The 23,707-nt window shown below is 33.7% G+C and overlaps 1 protein-coding gene and 1 pseudogene across 2 annotated transcripts; one reads left to right on the top strand and one right to left on the bottom strand.

The window, feature by feature from the left end:
* Positions 1–1,623: 1,623 nt before the first annotated feature.
* On the bottom strand, positions 1,624–8,569 carry LOC114734689 (pre-mRNA-splicing factor ATP-dependent RNA helicase DEAH10-like; annotated as a pseudogene).
* An 8,734-nt stretch (positions 8,570–17,303) lies between these two features.
* Positions 17,304–23,409, top strand: LOC114734691 (ninja-family protein AFP2-like). Of its 2 annotated transcripts, XM_028922330.1 has the most exons (3): positions 17,304–17,500; positions 20,292–21,130; positions 22,938–23,409. In XM_028922330.1, exons 2-3 carry the CDS (start codon positions 20,482–20,484, stop codon positions 23,348–23,350), a joined length of 1,062 nt encoding a protein of 353 aa, XP_028778163.1. In that variant the 5' UTR covers positions 17,304–17,500; positions 20,292–20,481; the 3' UTR covers positions 23,351–23,409. The 2 variants fall into 2 exon arrangements, with proteins under 2 accessions (XP_028778163.1, XP_028778164.1); XM_028922331.1 differs by lacking the exon at positions 17,304–17,500 and having other exon boundaries at positions 19,869–21,130.
* Positions 23,410–23,707: the final 298 nt, after the last annotated feature.

The following is a 23,707-nucleotide window of genomic DNA, read 5'->3' as shown; positions in this document are numbered from 1 at the left end:
TTTATATCTATTAAAATAAAATATTAATTAAAATATATAAAAAAAATTAATTTAATCTGAATCATTTAAAATCAATATAATGATTCAAATTAAAATGAGTACTCTATACTTATCATGTGTAAGAGCATGGAATATGCTCCCAAAAAATTAAAAGCATTAATATAATTTGTAGTGCCTAAAATCTAACATTATTTTAGTTTTGATTCCAAAATTTGAAACTAATGGTTGTAGTTCCTCAAATTTGATTTTATTTTGATTTTGATCCTAAAATTTGAGACAAATGGTTTTGGTCTCTAAAATTTAACCCTACTTTGGTTTTAGTCCTTATTTCAATGAGTGAAAATCTTAGAACAAACCAAAATAAAGTCAAATTTTACGGACTAAATCCACTTGTTTAAAATTTTAAAGATCAAAATAAAATAAGGTCAAATTTTCAACACCAAAATCACTTATTTCATATTTCAGGACTAAAACCAAAATGTGATTACATTTCAAGCTAAAAATAATATTAACCCAAATTAAAATTAACAATAACTGTTTACAGAAGTAATTAACTATTTGTAATTTGTTATAAATTACCTCCTCATCCTAAATATAAGACCATTATACTAGTGTGTATAAGAGTCTTATATTTAGGATCAAAGGAGTAAATATAAAGGTTGAAACTACATTTTGCCTCGTTTGGATTAACATTAGTGAAAAAAATAATGTTATAAATAGTTATCTAACATAATTTTTTTTTTTCATATTAGAACATTATATTTAAGATTGGAGGAAGCATTTGAATGTTTGATGGAAGTATGTGCTTTACATAGATTTTAAAGTGAGAATATTTTTTTGATATTTCAATATTATTTGAACCAAATAATCCGCCTAACCACGCCTTTTGGATTGAAAGAATTATGCTTAAGAAACAAAATGAAGAGCTTTTCACAAAGAAAAGATTTAAAGTTTTTGAAATTATTCATAAATTTCGAACAATAGATTTCAGCTTAACATGTCGAAAATGTTTTGGGAAACAAGAAATGGGCCCTCATTGGCCTAAGATCGGCCTACTACATGGTCTAGAAAAGGGCTTGGGAGAATGGATGCAGGAAAGTGAAGCTTCGAAAGTGATTACTCACAAGCTCTTACTCTTATTGGTGATCCTAACTTTAAATTCCTTGTACCAAGAAAACCAAATTGCTGAATTCCATGCTGATAGGGATTTTATTGAGGAAATAATAAAAAAAATTATCCAGAGATTGACAGGTGGATATGCTTCATATCATCATAATGCGGAGTTACATAATCGTTGCTTTTCGTGTACATCAGAAGGTAAAAATATCATTCCCTGACTTGACAAAATTCCTCGGCACTATCTTTTTCTATGTTGGTAGATGCTAATCCACCACTATACATGGGATGAGCTAGATGCCAAGGATGATGGGTGGGGCCCTCAAAAGGAGAAGTACAACACTCAGACCAGTTACTTGAAGGGTTAGCTTGACGGACTAGAAGCGTCAAAAATAATACAAGATCATTAAATTCTCCACAAAACACACCACCACATAAACTACCTCATGATGTATAGAAGTTTTATGAATGGCTCTCTCCTGGGCTTGCTTTATACATGCTCCTCCGCCTTTCATATAAAACAGATTCTTCCCAAGAACATAACAACATCGATGGATGTTATCCTTTTCAAAATGAAGCTGTTTTTGGGCTTGCTCCACATGTTCCATCCATCTTCCAAACAAGAAGAAACAGCTTCATCAGAAGGATTACCAACATCGACCGGGTGATTCTTTTGCAGGTGGACATCAACGAGTTCCATCCACAAACATAGGAAATGCAACTACTAGTGAAGGACTAAAATTACGCCTTCTTCTCTACAGAAATATTGCAATTGTTAGTCATTTTCACAGAAAACATCAATAGATAAGGTAAATTTAATAAACACCACCCATTTGGATCCATACCACAGATATACAAACAGGAGATCGCATGGGGTTAATGGTCAAATTCAGAGTGTAATAGCACACCTGCGAGAAAAAAGGAAAATATATAAAATAACACTAATGCAGTTTACCAGTTCCGTGCCACCGCCAAGAATTCAATTCTGCACAGCGTAATATTGAGGAGCCAGCTCAGTCAACCATAGGTAGTCAATTCTGGTTACATTCCGTATGTACTTGTTATTAGTTTGGACCAGTTCATTAAATATTATGCACTCTGGTTTTTGTTGAAATAATACTGACGAAGGGTGGATCTGCACCACCTGACCACTTGCGAGGGCCCTGTCATGTAGTTAGCCTTACTGTGAGTCTCTTTACAGAAGCAAAAGCAAGAGGGACACGACAAAATCATAGAGGTAATAATTTAACCAAAGGTCAAAAGTGATTGAAGAATTTCAAAACTTAAAGGACCCCCAAGAATGGAGTTTGACCTTGTCCGCAACAAATGGCAATGGCACTATGAAGGGCCTGTCTAATAATATTTAAGGCAGCTTGCGATAGATTGAATACCTGTATGTTCCCTCTGGCTGCTTTACAGCCGCATTCAGGAAAAAGGAGGCAGCAAGGCATCTGCGGTATAGAAGCATATCATCTCCACAAGAAGCAACATGCAAACCCATTTGTTCAACATTCCCCAAAATTTGCCTGCAAAAAACATCATCAACATGTGAGAATGTATCATGCCAGTAACATCGTAGAAAGAATGTCATTGAAGATAAGGCCTAAACACCATATACCCTACTTGTGAATGTCACGAGCATGCTTGAGAGAACGGCTATTGATAAAGTTTTCCTTGCACCACTTCCTCAGAGCCTTTTCACTTTTTGCATTACCCATTCCCATCGATCTCTTTTCTAGGAACTCATGAGATGCTCGATACACATTAATCAAAGTCAGGTGGTCTCCTTCTGGACTTGAGAAGCATTTCATTGCAGTTCTTGCCTGGTCAAAAGGGTAGAAACACAACAATAAACTTAAATATATCAGCAGGGGTTAAATGTGGAGTAAGGAAATAGTTGAAGACTGAGATCTCTGTAATCAATTTAATGTATTTGAACTACCCACACAACAATTTCAAATATTGCCGTTATGTGGTCAATAGGTTAGCATAGTACATTATTCATTGATTCACTCTGATGTTCACATTCTGTCACCAAGCATCAGATAAAAAATGATCAGAACAAATTAGGTTGTGTCATGACCAATCTTCTTACCTCTTGCAACTTGTCGCGAGGTAACTTGACATAACACATATACAAAATATGGATTCCACAGAAGCATCGCAACAGTTATCAACATCTCCTCCAAGCAGTTAAACTGACTAGCTAGAACAAGAGCTTTGGAATAAATAGGGTCCAAGGGAAGCCGAGCCATTTGAATTCCAACTGGATCAGATAGTTGACAGTTATCCATTAGAGCACCTAACAAGAATAGCTGCTCCAATGATTTGATGATAGCTGCCCTGTTCAAACATATGAGAGACTTGAGCTTTGTCTAATGGTTCAGGTTGTAAAACTAACTTTTAGAAATAACAGTGGCAAATATCAGTGAAGACCCATCAAGAATATTAATTCGGTTCTGCCGCATGATATATGACAGTTGAGAAAGCAGCACAAAGAAACAAAATAAGTTTTTAATATTTTTACTCAACCATTTATATAATCACTAATTCCACTAAGATATATTCACTAACATATCTAGTTAAAGGAACTGATCTGTTATCCAGGGGCGTCTTTCCAAACAGACCCAAGAAAAATGTTATCAAGGTTTGGCAAATAATGCACAAGTAAACTGGAAACAGCACTATAAATGCAAGGGAGAATTAAGAAGGACCACACTGAAGAGATTTATAAACGAATGAACCATTAACAAATCCACGAGCTTAACTACAGTAGCAGTTTTGTAAATTAAAGCATATGTTGATCGTTGATGCTGTAACGACAAAAATGTCTATGTCAGTTTACAATATTGTACCCAAACTGATTTAACCTACACTTTACCAAGACGAGGATAAAAAATAAAAACTTACTAAAAAAAAATTGCAAGCACAGGACTATCAACAAACATACAAAAGGGAAGCAATCAATCCAAAATTCTCAAGTGATTTTCACCTTGAAGGTTTCTCAATGAAATCAAACCCTAGTATGTCATCAACACCTAAAGCCTTAAGCTGCAAAATGACATTGGAGAGGTTGCACGCTTGATCTCTGGCTTTGTAGAGTCCTCAAGTTTATCAAATTCACTTTCTGGATAGAGACGAAAACATTTTCCTGGTCCTTCACGCCCTGCACGCCCACTAGTATCAAGAAGTCAGTAAGCAATCTGAGCCATTCAATCAATACTATTTTCCTTATCCATCAATTTAATTAAGCTAAGCTAGCTTACAGTAACTATTGCATAAAACCAATGTAAGTGGGAAAAGAGACCCAAATGAGCCACCGTTCATGATGAATGTGTTCAAAAGTTAATGGAGCATAAAATATTGTGCATTATATGACAATCCTATTCTAAATTTACCTGCAAGCAATAAATTGGATGTGTATCAGCTTACCGCCAAGTAAAACAACAAAATATCTTTCAAAACACTAATGTTACATCCACACCCCCAAAGACCATGCCAAACAATACCATGTATTACTTGGAATGCAAAAGTTCACTTCACTAAACTGAATTTAAATTAAACGAAAGAAGCAATCCTGAGTTAAGCACTTAAGTGAGATAAAGTTGTTTGATGTTCATTCATTGAACAAAATAAAATAACACTAGCAGCAACAGTCAACCATATGAAATGCTCCCAAGCATAAATGCAGCAACACACCTCCTTTGCAGAGCCTGGGACTTTGATGTAGGTACTACAACCAAAGATTCCATTCCTTTGCCAGGGTCGTAATTGCGTGCTTTAACAAATCCAGGATCTACTACATACTTGATTCCAGGGATTGTTACTGATGTTTCAGCAATATTAGTGGCCAGTATAACCTTCAAGAACAGTAGAGCTGATTTATAAATAAAGTACGACAATATGGGCAGGAAGGGAAGAAAAAGGAAAACTCCTGATATGCTCTAAGAACAAATAATATGATATTGTTTCTAGATAAAAATCACAAGTTAATTTAAACATTAAAATATATGATAACTAACATAAAACAGGTGCTACTCAAGTTATAAAGCAGACATTGCTGTGCACATCCACCAATTACCACTGTCAGCTTGCAGAGAAGACATAATACCAAAAGGAGAAGTGATGAAGATTAAAAAAAGGAGATAAAACATTAGAAGTGATGGCAAAGATGGAAAAAGTTTCTGTGGTTCTTGCAATACAGTTTTAAAAAAAAAAATGAATGGCAGTTTAGTGCACAGAAATTCTGACAGGAGCATACGGGTAAATTAGCTAGCTAGCAGCAATGATACAGATAACACAATCAAAGTGATTCAATGATGAAAGCAGTAGCAAAGAAGTTGCAAAAAGGATATTGTTAAAGCACGAAACAGAAGTTGAAAATTGTTCAAAGGATGTCGAATTGAAAGTGATAGAAATGCCATATACATTGTATACTTATGGGTAAAAGCAAGTTATTCTGTCCTATTAATCAACAAAGAAAAGGAGGGATTACAATTATACAGACAAGTGCCCAAAGAACTTGAAAGAAAATTTGTATATCGGAAATAAGCAATGCACAAGCATATATGACTGCCCTAAATATATTGAATTGAACCAGCATTTAATTATTATATGAAGATGATCACCTAGATACCTTACGAAATCCAGATGGAGCTGGTGCAAATACTCGCATTTGCTGCTCAGAAGGAAGAGCAGCAAATATAGGCACAGTTAGCAGCTTCTGGCTGCTTTCAGGTAATTGCTTGAGTCGCTCATTTATTAATCTTTCAATAGATTCGATCTCTTCTTGGCCAGTCAGAAATACTAGTATATCACCGGGGCCCTCCTCCAAATGAATCTATAAAACCAAAGACCATGAACTTAAGCAACAACACCAAGAACTTCATTTATGAGTCACCATCATAACGAGTCCTAAAAAATATATGCAAAGTTAAGCCTAACAACTCGGGTTGATAATTATTTTTTGACGTAATTATTCTTTTGAATTGTTCAACAATATTAAGCCTAACAATTTGAGTGACTGACATGACAAAGTAAACAGACTGAAAAGAACGATACATCACAAAGAGAGATTGATGAAGACTTGATAGCATGAGATACTAAATCCCACAATGAGTAATATGGGAGGCTCAGGAAATTTAAGTGGGTTGATTCTCCTACCTCAACTTCTTCTTAGATGCTCATCAACTGATACTAAAGCTAGGTTGTTGGCGGCTCTAAAGAGGGTTAAGATTAGATAGTGGGATACTAAGTCTTACGTTAAATAGTATAGGATACTCAATGGGGTATCTAAGTAAGTTTTTTGGCGTAAGGTTCCACATCTCACTTTTGTACCCCGTCAAAGAATAAACTGCAACTAAATACTAAATATGAACATTGCAAATGAAGGGTTTACGTGCCTATACACTTAGAAACTTCTAGCAAAGAAGACATAATTAAATAACATAGACTAAGCAAACCAATAACCTGGAATATCGTTATCAAGGAAGCATCTAAATAATCTGCCTCTGCATGGCGAGTATAAAATATATCAACAGGAAATTGTCTCCCTTGGACATGAACAGCTTTTGCACCACCAAAGTACTCAGAAAAAACCCGTGCATCAAGACTTGCAGACATGATGATTAGCTTCAGGGGAGCATATTTTCTGTTATTGTGCTTCCTAAGAAAACTGCCACACTGACCACCATTTTCCTTCTCCAATGAAATGCCACTCTTTACATTCTTGTTTTCAGAATTACGTCTCTGATCATCAGAAACAAGATTTGAACGAGCATATTGTACACTTTTAAGCAAGCCCATCAAGACATCAGTGTGGACAGTTCTCTCATGAGCTTCATCAACAATTATAACAGAATACCTAGAAAGAAATGGATCCAATAATGCTTCCCTGCAAGCACAATAAGAGGCACATCAGCATTTTTAGTAAATTATATTTTTAATAGCGCAACAAAACATATGTCATATGAAATTTGCTCGACTGCTTTAAACCACATATCCATCTTAAAAACTATTAAACAAGATCATAGTCATGCCCTCACACCATCCCATTTATATTCTGGAAAGCCAAATAACAAGGAAAATTGTATGATATGAAACTGATAAATTACACCCAAGGGTATTAATCAGTAAAATAAAATCCAGAGTTGTGCAAAGGTTCTACCTCAGAAGCAATCCATCTGTCATGTATTTAATCCTCGTTGAACTTGATGTAGCATCGTCAAATCTAATAGAATAACCAACCTTTTGGCCCAATTCAACACCACATTCCTCAGAAACCCGTTTTGCCACAGTAACAGCAGCAACACGCCGAGGTTGTGTTATCCCAATAACTTTTCCATCATTACAAAATCCAGCATCAAACAGGAATTGGGGGATCTCTACACAGTTTAATGCAGATCATATAAATTATCAAAACATGTTAATCATGTATGTTTTATCTAGCTTCTATATTCCAATAAACAGATAGGAAAATCATAAAGCTCATAAATAAAAATAACCATAATATTTATAAGGATAAATGTAACCTACGTGTGGTTTTTCCACTTCCAGTCTCACCAACGATTATCAAAATATCATTCTTTCGGACCTCCTCAACAAGTCTTTTCTCAACTAAATGGCAACAGTTGGAATAATGTGTTAAGTTTATGAGGAAAAGAATTGAGAACGTAAAAAGCACCAAAAGTAAATCTGGACCCAATACCTGAAGCAATTGGAAGAGACTTTCTTTGTTGTAAAATCTTCTGTCTCCTGCGTAACAAAGCATATTTACAAATAATATCACGGCAATCGAAATAATAGAGCCCTAAACCTATTTTGACTCACTCGCAATAGAAACTGGTGACACAACATTCAAACATTTAGCTCAAGTAGGTCTGAACGGAAATTCCAACCATGATTAACTTCTCAGCTGGATTATAAGACAAAGATTAAATTTTTCATATTTACAGAAAATTTTACCGGGCAGGGAAATCAGTTTGACGATTCTGATTTTCATTGGATAATTTACTACCCGACTTCTGACTGCCGGTGAAGTTTCTGAATTCTCCTCGAGCCATGGAAGGCATCACACCAAACAGCGGCACAGCTTGAGTGAGCTTTTAGGAGCTAAGCAGACGTTCAACAGAAAAATGCCAATAAATAAATGTTAAAGACGGTCCACTCATCACCTATCAGCATGAAAAAGAAAATCCATAAATACTAAGAGAATGCGGCTCCACTTTCAAGCCCAGATACTACAGACAGCCAATCAGCCAAAGAACGAAGAGGAGGAGGAGATGAGAGAATGAAGATTTACCTATTTGAGAATTTAAAAGGGAAATAAAGAAGAAAACGCTGTCTTGACTCTTGCGTGAGCGTCGGCGTCTCGCGGCTGCTGAGTCCTACTGTCGGAGAGGGGAAGGGAGGGAAAAAGGTCGAGAAGACAAGGGTGGGAAGCTTGTGCTACGGCCCGGGGGAAGGACTAGGTGTGAGCAAAGTCGAGGTTGCGAGTTGTGAGAGTCACGAGTGTCAGAAGTGCTTAATAGGACCAAAACATATAGCTTGAAGAAAGGAGAATATCAGAATAGCTTTTGGCAGAAAATTGATAAAATTTATTGTGATAATAAATTTTAAAATAATAGATTTTGACAAAAAAAAGTGATTTCGATAAAGCAAAAATATTTGAATGGTTGGTATCATAATGGTTTTTTATGTACAAGTTATTAAAAAGATATGGGTTAATATGATAATTACATAAAAGATATATTTTATTTTATATTTTTGTTTGAAAAATGAATTTGTAAATAATATATTTTTGCTAACATAGTAAATAATATATGAAAAATATAATTAATTAATATTGTCTCTGATTTTTAATATAACAGCTAAATGAAATAAGATTTTAATTTACTTTGCCTAACTCATTTATCCATTTTTCTTAAAATAGTTCTCATATTAAATTACATATGTTAAATATTTCATCAAATAATAGTCTCAATGCACGTTATTAACAAGTATTTTAGGAAATGCAATTTATATTTATTATATATAACTAATTTAACTAACTTTTTTAATATTAATAAACTAGTTATTTAACTTTTATATAAAGATCGGAGGTAGTAATTAACATGTGTATATATATTTTTAAAAAATATAATATTAAAATATATTTTTATATCCCAAATCATCGTTTTATACATTTAAGAGCAAAAACAAAAAGAATTCATTTTACGGAAAATCATGATTTTATACTCCAAACCATAGTTTTTAATTTGAAAGTGATTTTTCAAAAAAGTATGCAATCACTTTCACTTCCAAACCAGATTTGTTTTTCTACACAAACACTTCGTGAGACGAGAGAGGCACAGCTTTAGCTAAAAAGAAATTTGAAAAAAATAAATAAATATTATTTGGGCCGCTGCCTGCCCATTTGAGCCCGCTCATTTTGTGTTGTGTTTGGGCGGGCTCAAATGGGTCCAGTCACTCCAGATTGTAGGTGAATGGGCCAAGTAATGGGCCGCTTGCTCAATCTTACCCGTTGGTCGGGAAACAATTCCTGAGAAGGTTATTTTGATTGACACAAGCCGTGGATTAGAGACTTGGATTACTATGCCAGGAGAACATATGGCTAGCGTGGAGAAATAAGAGGAATTTCTCACATATGGATGGCCTCTAATGGGGCGTTGGAGTCTAGGAAGAAGTCAGTTTGGACTCTGGATGAAGAAAAAGCCATCCCAAACATGCTCCACCCTCTTTTCTTCACTCTGTGTAGAGAATGCAGAGTGCAAGAGAAGTGAGAGAGAATTTTCGACTTGCAAAAGCATTTTGTATTCCATAAGTTAGAGGCTTCTGCCATTAGAATGCAGATTTTTATTTTTTATTGAGTACATATATCTTCCTATTAAAGACAATTCTATTCCAGATGTTATAGACACCTCTTTTAGTTGGATTTTTTTTTTTTTTTTGCTAAAGTATAGGTGTCTTCCTATTGAAAACAATCATATTCGAGATACTGTCGGGTATTAAATGTGAGCACCTCTCCTGATGAGGATTCGAATGTTGGTTCGTTACTTTGTCAGAGACTAGTCCTTCTCCTATACCCGATCCCTGTTGGTTGGAATTTGAATTTGATTTCATGCCACATGTCTTTTTTCATTTGGGCACTGCCAGATGCTTTTCTCTACTTACTTGAGGCCCCCCACCCCAAAAAATAAAAAAGGGAAGACATCCCATTGCATCCAGTCCAACTTTGCAAAGCATAGCATCCGTGGGCCATATTTTTTAACAAAATTTCACATGGCCTATCCAACTTGTCCACGCTAACACATGAAGCTCGAAAAGTCCAGACAAGATGAATTGGAAACGCCTATTAATCAACGGTTACTCGGAGAATCGTTTCAACATGCACTGATTAAACCAGGGCTGTGCAAAAACCCGGTGGTCCGGTATGGTTCGGTCCAACCCGAACAAACCCAGTCCAGTCCAGTCCAAAAAAAATTGGCCCAAAACAAGACTGGACCAGACTGGACCGGACTGGTCTCATCGGGCTGGACTGGACTAGGGACTGACACCTCAGACCAGTTGGTCCAGTCCAGTCTAGCCCGATTTTTTTAAATTATTATTTATATAATTTTAATTTGATTTAATTTTTCTATAAATTTTTTATCTATTCAAATAATTAAGATTTATCTATTAACTTTCAAAGTAATGAGCATGCATATATATTTTCTACAATTTAAGATCTATATTGACGAGAATTAATTAATAAAACATGACTTCATTGGGAAATTGAAAAAGAATGATCAAATTTGATAAATTTTGAATTAAAATATGTGCAAAATTTTATATAGTAAGTTACAATCTTGCCTCCTATTGAAGAAAAAAATTTTAAAAAAAAATTAAAATTAGCTCTGGACTGCCTGGACCAGTCCAGGCAGTCCAGAGGACGAAGTCCAGTCCAACCCGACCTCGGGTTGGCACTGGACTGGACCAGACCTCAGGCTGTTTTTTCAGCTCGAGGTCTTTACTGGACCAGACTTCGGGTTGATAACAAACCCGGTCCAGTCTAGTCCATGCACACCCCTAGATTAAACCATGATCTGATCCAAATAGAGTTGATTTTAATATTATGGTTTATATTTTATATAAATATTTAAGGGTCACTTTTATCCGAAAAGGATTTGTTGAGCAGCTGTGTCAACAAACAAAAATGACCCTCAACTTTGTATAAATCATGCATGCTAATCTAGAGAGCTATGCTAGCCATTGCTTAAAATTTAAAATAAATACTACCTCATGTCCTAATTATAAGAACTAGTTGATTAATTTGAAGATATTAAGAAAAGAAGTTAAGTTAGTTATTTGTCATAAATGGATGTTGTCTTTTCTAAAATATTCTTGCTTAGAACTACCGTTGTTAAAAGGATTATCTTAGAAACAATACATAAATATTAGAGACAAAGTGAATTGGGATCTTATATTTAGGATTAAAATAAAAATCAAATGAGGTCCTATATTAAGGTCCGGAGACAGTATTATCTTTCTTCGATATCTATTATAATTATAAGTCAATTCTAATTTCAAGATAAAGCTAAAAGGATGTAACGTTATCTGGAAATAAAAAAATTTAAAAAAAAAGACTTCCAAATCCACCCACATTTAATATCACAAGTCACATCCTAAAGTCATAAAATTCATCATTAATGAGATTTTAAATATGGTAATATTCAAAAAATAATAATTAATACCTACTCAACGACCTAAACGTGTCACCATGCATAAATAAATATCTGTAATATTTTAATTACTGTTATTCGCGTTCCCCCCAAAGAGGTTCACATAAAAGAAAGTGACCCTTAATAATGAACTTTTTAATAAATGTTATTTTTGTGTGATGGCATTAATTGAACAGTTTATATCCATACGCATAAGATGCAATAATTGGGCATAAGAATTTGTTCAGAGATCAAGATTACGTGTCACCCTATCTTTTATATGAAGGCATTGCCAATAAAGCTCCATGATTCAAACTTTGAATGTTAATTGGAGATCTGCCAGCTCTTTAGGGATTAAGTGGTTTGTTTATTTTTGTATTATTATTATTATTTGTTTTAGTGCATTGTGACTCTGCAATATTCGGATCACATGCGTCGTCATAATTATCAAATCCCAAACATACAAACATGTTTAATCATGATTGCATCTTTATTAATTTAACATATTTTATTAATATACTACATGCCTAATTAATTATTCTCTTGTGCATATAGAATAGATATATTCTCTTGTTATTGATGTGAGGACTTTAATAAGAAACGATCTGTAAATGTCTCTGTAAACGCCTTTTGAGTCTGGAGATATATCTTAATCGCAATAAACTCTTGGAACCCAATTCATCTAAATTTTTCTATATATATATATATATATATAAGAAAAAGAATAGATATATTCTAGTGAAGAAAAATTCTTATTTTGTGATAATTTACAAGGACACATTAAGCTGGAAGATTCGAATTTACTTTTTCATAGAGAGTAAATCAAATAAATGCTTCAACTTTATTGGATATGCTTATTAAGTGCTTAATTATCCGGAGAAGAGAAGTGACATTTGCGACGTAGCAAGAAGGATAATGTCACCTTATTTTAAGACCCCCAAATTATATTATGCTTAGCAGCAATTATGTTTTATGGTTTTTGGGATTAGCGTTTATATATAAGAATGCCTTTTTATCCTATCTGCATTTTTACAGGTGAAATTGAGATTTTATTTTTTAAAAAAAAGTTAATTTTTACACAAAAAAAAAGTCAATTTGAATATCTATCCTTAGACTCAGACTGACTTTTGGTGTGCTCTTAGGATTAATCAATCCAAATAAGAGATCTTTCAAAACTAAAATAGAAATTTAGAAGTTGGAAGACTTTTAAAAGCTCAACTGTAACACTTCTCAACCAAGAGTTGTTTCGTGCAGTCGTTATTTCCAAAGTTTCAGACTTTCATCTTAACAAGAGCATGTTGGTCAATTGACTTTTTTTTTTTTTAAAGAAAAACATGTCACTACCTCCGTTTTATATATATTGCATGACAGAATCTGTAAGAATCTATGATTCAGTTTGTCAAATGCCAGTACTGATGTTAAGAGTAACTGGTGTCGTTGTGCATAAAATGACATTCCACTTATTAGCAAGAAATAAAAAATCAAACCAGATACTAAACCAGTTGAGGTGGTGGTCCACGGATTAGTTGGTCAGACAGAGATCAACTCGGAGTCAAACTTATCATATTAAAATAAAATAATTTAATTAAAAATAACAATATTAATAATTACTAATAAAAAATAGAAGAAAAATATAACATAATTTGACAGTAACAATAGCAAAGTACAATAACATTAAGAATTTTGATTCTTATGATTCATCAATAACTAAAATTAATAATCATTGATATCAAAATCATCATTAAAATTCATTTAGATATATAGTAATATCAATAACAACATAATAATTCAAATTGGTTCATCATTAGTTTTTATCAAATCACACCGATTTGGCTAGTTCGATGCTGATTCAACTCTTAATCGATTTAATGTCTAAACCAGATTAAACCATTGGCCGGTTCGGTCCATTTTTTTTATTTTATGCTTATTAGTTGGGTGGATTATAATTAAAGTCATTACATTAATTGAAGAGAATATCTAGTAAATTAACAAATTTTATGAGGATATTAACTAACTTTAATTGTTTCCATGGGGACAATGTTTAAAAATGCTTTTTAACATAACACTTAGGCATTGAGACACGGCAATCAATCAAGACCCTTAATTAGTACTCTTTATCTTTCTTTCTTTCTTTTATAGAAGTGTTCTTTTATTGAAGGCAATTCTATTCATGTATTATCAGTGCTAGATGTGGATACCTCTTCTAGCATAATTTCGAACCTTAATTTTTCATGTTTAAGTTTAAGTGAGTTGAATTCTAAGAAGCTATAAAAGTCAATACATGCCTCCAGATCTAGCAAGCGTTTCCAGATTGCCTGATAATAATGTTCTCACATCGATATTAGAATTTGAACTTATGACGTTGGGGTTATAAGTCAAATCCTTAACAAAATAAAAATTATCTATAACCATTTTATTCAAAATAAAAATAAATATTAAGTTACCAAAGAATAAGATTTTTTTTTTAAATTTACATACTACTGTCTTTTCTAAAAATGTGATTTATAATAAGAAAGAATAGTATGTTAACATTTTGAGACGACAAAATGTCAGTATCCTCGTTGCTCGGTTTTAAAGTTTCATTCTCGATTCTCCCCATTTCATTTTTCTTTCCAACAAACAAATAAAGAACAAGTCTCATCTCACTAAGTGGAGTCAGCTACTTGAGTCAGGCGATGTCATCGTGTTTTGTCAACAACCCAATTCTTAAATATATTATTGACCAAGAAGTCTCATTTAATGACCTCATTGAGTGTTCTTCTCAGTCTTCCTTTGCCTCTTTTTATGAGACTCTATACTGTTTGATCTATACTCCTCAGATGCAATAAAATCCCATCTAAGAGAATTAAATAAAAAAGATTCTTTAAAATTATTAAATTATTCTGAAGTCTTAAGATATTTTATTGCAATAATTTTATTTATTTAATTATCAAATTGCTCTTGTCTTTTTTTTTTTAAAAGTATGTATTGACAACTGAAAGTACAATCGTTAACAACTTGATACGTAATGACTAATAACTATTGCAGCAGGTATTGATAACACATTTTTTTAGTGTATTACAAAAATATAATACATGAGTTATCAATATTTATCGTGATAGTTGTTAATCGCTACGTCTTACGTTATTAATGACTGCACTTTTAATTCTCAATACATACTTTTTTAAAAAAATAAGGACAATTTGATAATTAAGCAAATAAAATTTATTACAATAAAATCTTTTGGAATTTCACGTTAATTTGACTATTTTAGGGATCCTTTTGTACTGGAGCATATTAAACGGGATGTTATTATAATTTTCCTAAAAAAAATCATCCTAACTGGGTCCCTCCACGTCACCACTCTCCCCTATCAGTCAAATTGTAAGTGCAAAGAAAGAGAACACGTTTTGCTCAAAAGTATTTCAAAAAGGAAGAGAACACGTGAGCATCATGACCTCAGCAGAATGGCCCGACGCGACACCGAAAGGTCGCTCTCGGCTAAAAAAAAAAAAATCAAACTTCCTTCTATTTAACTCAAATTACAAATACCTTCTTTTTATTTTAAAAACTTATATAGATTTCTTTTAAACTCAAAATATATCTTGTACAAACTTTTTTTCTAATTTTAAGATTCAACTCTCATCCACTTTTTCATTTGTTGACCATTAAATCAATATGTTGACCTATTATTTTACCAAACTGTCCCTTCTTAATACAAATATTACTAATAATTATCATTTAATGATGTATCATATGAAATCAAAAAATCAAAAATAATTTTAATAAATATTTTAATATTTTTTATACTATTGAATTGATTACCATATTATAAATTTTATTAATTTTATAAATACAAATTTTTATTTTATAATAAATCTTGTTTATTTATGTAAATTTACTTGTGATGTAATTTTTTAAATATATATTAGCAAAAAATATTTTGTAATTGTATATATGCATTTTCAATAAAATTACAAAGTTATGTTTTAATTTATTAAATTTAGTAAAAATATTAAATAGATTATTAATAAATATTAAAATTACAAGATAAACTATGGGTTTAATACAATGAGGAGTAAAGTAGAAAATAAAGTTTATTTTAATATTTTTAATTAAAAAATGTACACATAGAATCTTTTCATTAGTTTTCGGGGTAAACTAAAATATATGTTATCAAATAGAAAGAAAGTTTCGTATAATTAAAGCAAAATAAAAGGTCGCAGAGTATATGGTATCAAAAAAAAAAAAAGGGTAGCAGAGTATTTTACTGAGAAAAATAATAATAAAATAAGAACCCATTGTCTCACAGTACATGCCCCTCACCGTCATAGACACGTGGCGTACTGTTCTGTGCTCGGACACGTGGCACTCCCACTTACACTAATGCCCCTCCGTCCTTTTTACTACTAGTAGTATTATAGTAGGACATATCCATTTTCCCCTTACTTTCCCTTTCCGCCATTATTTCGAAGGCAGGAAAGGAGAAATTTACAAGTTGCAAATTTGGGTCAGGGCGGGCCCCACTTCCGGACATGAACCATGATGACCCATGCTCCTGTCTCTGTTTCCTTGGACCACGTGGCTGACACGCACTCCATGTTCCTCCATCATTCCCGCCGGACGTCGTTTCTTCCCTCCCTCCCTTGACTTTGCGCCTCTCCCTGTCGAGTCTTGACCGGGGCCCGTTTCAGGTCAACAATCATCCTCAGCCGTTGGATACATTACTAAGTCATCATTATCAACGGCTTTCGAATTTTCCATTTGTACCTAGATCTGTACTAGACTACTAGCACTACCACAACAATACCCCTTTGTGACTCCTCGCGCTCTTCAAATTGGTTCCCAAATCATTAATAATTAATTAATTCTCCCTTTCAAGTATGACAAAGTCATATGTAATAATTTTTTTTAAAATGGAGAATATCTGGTTTTTATTTATAAAGATTATTTAAAAAACCGTAAATAAATTTTTTAAAAAATATTTACATAATTACAAGTTAATTAAATTCTAATACCCTTTTTATACTTGATTTTATAGTAATTGATTAAAATTCTATTACACTAATGTCTGTTCTTAATTTTTAAAATTTAAGGGGTGTTTGGTAATTTTGAAAAGTTTTCTTAAAGGTATTTTTTTATAAAACAAAATAAACTCTTTTACATATTTATTTCGTACACTATAAAAATACTTTTAAAATTAAATTCCATCCAAACACCTTTGGGTATATTTTTCAAACGAAAATTAATTATTGGCAGATCGTACAAGCTATGGGAGCATAGGGGTCGTGTTTTGTTATGCGTCGTATAGATCATGGGATAGTGGGATACAGATAGACACTGTACTCAACAAATCCGACGCTGCCACGTATACGTCCTAAATTGATGATATTTTATATTTCTAAAATGGGCTTATCAATTGTCTCTCTCAACTCTCAAGTTCAGTTCAGAGAGCCGTGCCTCTGCACTCCACCTCTCCTCCCTTCGAAACGTTCGCCCCGCCGGCTCTCCGCCACCTGTGGCCGTCCATCTATTCGCCGTCGGGAACTGGAAGCGATACATGTTGCATCACGGCGGTTTTGAATCAGAAAAGAGATTTTAAGAAATGGCCCATCTATTCACTTCATCGATTACCGAGCCAGATCGTCTCGCAATTGCTCTGAAGTGTAAACACCCTGCGTGATTCCTCTGAGCTATCCCTTCTCCTGGTAAGCACTACTGAACCTGGTCCTAATTATAAGACTCAGTTAATTTATTTGAGGAGATTAAAAAAGTAAATTAAATTAGTTATTTGTAATAAATAAGTGTTATCATTCTTAAAATATCCTTGTTAATTAAGTGTATTGGCTAGAACTATCATCATTAGAAGGATTATTTTGGAAAAAATGCATAAATATGAGAGAAAAAATGGATTGGAGTCTTATAATTAGGACCAAATAAAAAATCAAACGGGATCTTATATTAAGATCCGGAGTTAGTATACATATATATATATATGTATATACATGTATGCTTATGTTTGTCGATCCCCATTCTTGCTTGGCCTAATCCTTTTCTTCATGTTTTCGGTTTTTCTACTGCTGGTTGATTGGTTCTCTCCAGAGTTTTCTTTGAGGGAATTAATTTGCTGTTTCCGTCATTCTGCAACTTATTGAACTTTGACAATATCATTTTTAAACAATCTTGTTTAAGTGATTATCATTTACCAGTGTTGCTGTGTTTATATGTGCTAACTCTGATTCTATATACACTAAGTACACTAAGTTCCTGTATATAAATATAAAATTCAATTGACTAATTTGAGTATATTAAAAAAATAAATTAAATTAATTATTTATCATAAATAGATGTTATCTTTATAAAAATATTCTTGCTAATCATCAAGTATATTGTTAGAATTATCATTATTAAAAATATATTTTAAAAAATTGATAAATATGAGAGATAAAATAAATTAAGGTGTTATATTTAAGATCAAAATTTTATATTAGAAAAGGGGGAAGTATATATATGTATATATTGTTATTGTAAGAAAAATTGTAATATTTTAATAATTTCGGTTTGAGACATTCACCTCTTTCTTGACTAGTTTAGTGTTTGATCGAATTTTTTTGAGGCTTGCTCTGGGTTGCTTTACACATTGGGTTCATTTCGGTTTTCTCGTCAAAATTTCTATTATGTTTTTTTTAAAATGATAAAATAAAAAATAAAGACTAGTTAGCTCTTCGTGTAGTATGGTTACATCCTATTATGGTTTATATAATTAAAATCTTAAAACTTAGCTTGTTATTTCTTTGAAGTCATTTTTATAAGTTTAGTTATTTATTACAGTGTGATTTAATATCTTATAAAATCACATCACAATACTATATGAATGAAAATATAACTGTGGAAATTTGATATGAGTAACTCACATCTACATGCTACTTCCCAAAAAAAAAAAAAACAGAAGAGAGAAATAGATGTGCAGAATGCTCAAATTGTCAAGGGTTGCAAAATTATTGGGAGTGATTAAAATAAAAATATATTCTAAATCAAAATACGAGAAGATTTAGAGATTAAATCTAGAAGCATAATAAGAATTAAAAACTAGAGCATCTTTTGGATAAAGCTGAGAAAAGGTGAGGTGTGAAGGATTGGTGATGGTGATAGGACAAGATCAAAAGGACAAGCAACACTATAATATTCAGTTCGCATCATTGAAGCTACGTGTCAACTTCCCGATTCCCGATGTCTGACTGACACGTGGCCACCACAGCCCTTATCCTTTTCGTGACACGTGTTATCGCCCAAAGACAACTTGTTGAAAGCGATCCCAATGCCAGACAATTTGCAGTGAAAAATCGTGTCATCCACGCACCCCCGTGTTTCCCCCTCCCGCCTGCCTCAAGGCTATTTTTGGAATGCCATCTATTCCATTTCTTTTTTGTTAGTGTAACATTTGCATAATTTAATAAAATTGTTAAAAGTGGCTAAAAATAACAAACATATAAAAATTGTACCTTTTCTTTTCAACTATGTTTTTATCTATAGGTGAGTAAATGAAAAAGAGTGGTGATAAAAAAATGCTGAAAGAGAATACATAAAAAAATTCATTAAAAGTAAAATTAGCAAAAATATATTTGATGCTCAAACGCTTCTAAAATAGATCTTATAAAAAGAGATGGGAAATTCAAAACTTTAAATATTATTAAAAAGGGATGAAAAGAATATTTTTTTATTACCTGTGGATATTTTTTATTAGAGATAATCTTGTCTGAAAAGAGAGTATTTTTTGTTAGTAGATGAAGTTGCTAAAATATACTTATTGTAAATTTATTACTTAAAAGTATTTAAATATTGAGATTTTAAATGAGTACAACTCCATTTCGCAATAAATTAAAATTAAATTGTATATATTTGAAAAAGAATTGTATGAAAATTGCATCCATCACTTGTCTCCTCCTCTTGTATGAATGACAAATTCAATTCAAAAAATTAAACAAATAGAGTTACAAATTTTGAACCAATTTTTTTATAACTAATTTATTTCTTTTTTTTTTAAAATTTCTTAAGATAAGCTTGTTAATATTTTTTCAACACCGCCTTCCATTAGTCACAGCACGGGGTGAGGGTATTTTTGAAATACATCTAATGTTGTTCTCTTTTCTTATTTGTACTTTTCTAGCCTCTCCTCTCTGCCCATCACGCTCGCGGGCTCGCAGCTCTTTTCTTCTCCAGTTCTTCTTGTTTCTTTTTTGCCTTCTTCCTATTCACCCCCCCCCGGGGTATATTTTTTGGCCTTTTTACCAATCCTAAAGTGTGTCGCGTACTGCTTGCTCTGGCTTGTGCCTTCCCTTTATATGCGTGAAAAAACAAATTAAAAAATCAGTAACCTTTTTTTTTTAAAAAAAGAATTTGTTTGAATCGCTTCCACTTTTAATTGAGCAGTGTTCGTTCGGGTTTTGATTGAGTTGCAGATTTCCCCCCCCTCTTCCTGTTCTTCCTCTCTGGTTGCAGATTTTTTTGTTCCTCTTTCTGTCCTTCCTCTCTAAGGGGATAATATCGTCTCTTGCTGCGGATTCGGTTGGGACTCAGTATTTGTCATGGATTCTCCGTGCTGTTTCTGAGCATTGTTGAAGGATTAGTAGCTGAATTGCTGGCTACTAAATCTCTTCATTTCAGTGGATGTTTCTGGTTTTTATGAAACATGAGCCAAGATAACGAAGAGAGAAGAAGAAAAGCAATGGAGACCCTATCTTTGCAAATAGATAAATATCCAAGGGATCTGCTCCGAACATTCATGTCTAGGGACAATACTCAACAATCCGAAAGCCCAGAGCCTGAGAGTGGTTCGGAAGAGATTGAGCTGAATCTTGGCCTTTCGCTTGGTGGTCGATTTGGTGTTGATAAGCATGCTAAGAAGTTAGGGCGATCATCGTCTATCGTCGGAACAATGCCTCTTGTGAGAGAGAACGAGTCCACAACCCCACCGACGCCGTCGTATCCAGGCCTTTTGAGGACGTCTTCGCTCCCGACGGAGACGGAGGAGGAGTGGAGGAAGAGGAAGGAGTTGCAGATGTTAAGGCGAATGGAGGCGAAGAGAAGACGGTCTGAGAAGCAGAGGAGCTCTAGGATGGAGAGAGACGGTGGCGAAGGACGGACTGAAATGGAGGCCCCAAAGGGAAGTGATTGGGCCTTTGGGCTGCCCAGCTGGGCTGCGGCAGCGTCAAGGCAAGTGGTTCTTAGTGATGTGTTGGCCCAAGGAAAAGCCCATGGGCCATTGGGTGGGACTTCTGGCTTCAACGGGGGAAGCTCGTCGTCGGGAATGACAGAAATGGAAGGCAAACCATCTCAAGGTAAATTGCTTCTTTAAGTTTTATTCCGTTGGCAATTCTTTCTTCAGGCTACCGTGTACTTGTTTTCTTAATTTATTAGTTCTTGTTACTGGAATTTTGCTTTCTTTTGGTGCGGATGGTCTTCTTAAGTAAACATGGGACTGCGATTTGATTGCATGATGAGGATTAAATCTCAAGTTTTGTCTTGCAAAAATGGATTAAATCCTTGAACATTGTGTGCTTCAAAATTCGTTAGTAGCTTCATTCATCGTAGGACCAAAAAAAAAAAAAAAGAAAAAAGAAACAGTTTTCATGTATGTTACTCAGATGGATTAGCATAGTCACTTTGGTCAGCCAACCCACTTAATTTATCAAACAATGATATCAGTGAGGCGTGTATTATTCTTGAGCTGTCTAATTACGGAAACGAAAGAATCTTCAGATTATTGTTAAGAAGAAACTGATCAATGGCTCACTAACCTCATGGGTGTATACCATGGAAGAATAGGAAATATATCATTTTGGTGGTTATCACTGTCCATTAGATATCTGATTTGACGGTTAAAAATAGTTGAGTTGTATATTTGATGTATCTATATGGCTGCTGGCAATTTGCTTATATTGATGATTGACTTTGTAAAATATGATCATTCATTTGGGGGCGTGGGATATTTTTAAAAGTGTTGTGGTCACGAGGTTAATATTTGTTAGCCCTAGAGATTCTAGGGAAGAAATTTTGGAGAAATCAAATAGTTTTGGAGTTACTTGTTTTTGTGACAGTAAAAAAAATAAATTCCGGGATATTTAAAGTTGTGATCCACACAAATAAATTCAATAACAAGCAGTACACATCAATCCACTTCAGCTTGTTTTAAGATAAAATAGTTGAGCATCATTTTAGAGTTCTTATAAGTTCTGAACAATGTAGTAAGTTGAAGCTCTCGGTTCTTCCTTCCTTTCTTTAGAGTTCTTATTATTTCTTCCTGGGGACTTAAGCGAAGCTTAATAGTAAGTTTGAGGTAATGGGAAAGAGGGGAAGTGGGAAGAGAAAAGAAAGAATGGGGTCTTGAGTAAGGTGTTACACTGGGCGAGTAATTTTCATGTTCTCCTTGTGAACTTGTAGTTTACTATACAAGATACTCCTCTGGTCCTAAATGTAAGACCAATTTTGTAGTATACCCTTTCGGTCTTAAATGTAAGACCCGTTTTGTAGCGTAATTTGTACTACAAAATTGGTCTAATATTGAGGTCCAAAAGTGTAGAACTTTTGGGAGAACCACACTTGGATACAAATGTCAACTTTCCATAAATCCCACGTCAGAATCTCATATTTTTAGTGAGTCTTCTGTTCTATACTTTGTAATTGGGTCCTAACATTCCACCATGCTTCATATCTTGACACTCATGCAAGATAGCTTTGCACTAGCTTCCTAGTTCTTAACTAATACTACCTCCGGTCTTTAATGTAAGAATGAGTTGACTTTTAATTTCGTCTTAAATATAAGATTCCAATTCACTTTGTTTGTAATGTTTATCCATTTTTCTTAAGATAGCCTTTATAATAGTTGCACATGTTCAATGTTTTATCAAATGATAATTCTAGCCAATAGGTATGATTAGCCGGGGTATTTTAGGAAAAACAACATCTATTTATATAATTAACTTAACAAACTTCTTTAATTTACTCAGATGAGTTCTTATATTAAGGGCGGGAGATAGTACTAGCTTTATATCTTATCCTTTACTGAAAATGATAATAAAAAGGGGACAATGCTTTAAAGACAATATAGGATGCTCCTATCTTCTTATGCACTGCTTTTTATCCCAGGATCAAGTAATTGTGCCGAAGCAAGAAGCCCTGCCTGTAATCAGATGGTGCAGGAAAGAAGCAATCAGGATGCTGGGGGTTCCTCTGGGACAAAGTCAAATGAGAATATGATCAAAACACCCAGTGAGGTGGAGAACCCATCAAGAAGACCTGGCCAAAACAGAGGTAGGGAAACTGGATCAAATGCAATGGAAGACATGCCTTGTGTTTTCACACAAGGGACTGGCCCTAATGGGAAAAGAATTGAGGGAATATTGTACAGATATGGTAGAGGTCAGGAAGTGAGAATTATGTGTGTATGCCATGGAAATTTTCTCTCTCCAGCAGAGTTTGTGAAGCATGCTGGTGGTGGTGATGTTGCTCATCCGCTTAGGCACATAGTTGTAAACCCTTCCTCTACTCCCTATTTGTAATATATGATATATTTATTGAGTAAATTATTTCAATCAGATAGCGTCTTTTCTCGTGTCAATTTTTTGCTAGGCTCTTAGATCATAAACATATTATACGTAACCTTGCCTTTCTTGAAGAGAATTATTTGGTTCATCACTTCGGGATCTTTGGCTGTTGATGATTTCGCACCTGCTATTTCTTTTTCTATTTCATAAAGACTACATGCAGTCTGAGGAATAATATTGATGCGCTCAAGGTTTCATAGTTAGTTTTTAAGGATGACTGGGGGGAAAAAAAATTACAAGACAACTTGCTAGTCAGGATATCCAAACTCTAGCTACATTTACAAAATATATACTTTCACGCCATAGATTATG

Source organism: Neltuma alba, unplaced genomic scaffold, assembly GCF_004799145.2.
Source record: "Neltuma alba isolate B1F8T4 unplaced genomic scaffold, ASM479914v2 tig00013128_pilon, whole genome shotgun sequence".
Taxonomy (NCBI): Eukaryota; Viridiplantae; Streptophyta; class Magnoliopsida; order Fabales; family Fabaceae; genus Neltuma; species Neltuma alba.
Note: the sequence above shows the minus strand (reverse complement) of the source record. Positions and strands in the feature narration are given on the sequence as shown.

What these genes read in the sequence shown, in the direction of transcription:
- LOC114734691 (XM_028922330.1), top strand. Translation starts at nt 20,482, where the DNA reads ATGAGCCAAGATAACGAAGAGAGAAGAAGAAAAGCAATGGAGACCCTA. An exon ending in GGAAGGCAAACCATCTCAAG is followed by an intron (nt 21,131 to 22,937) that starts GTAAATTGCTTC and finishes TTTTTATCCCAG; the next exon opens with GATCAAGTAATTGTGCCGAA.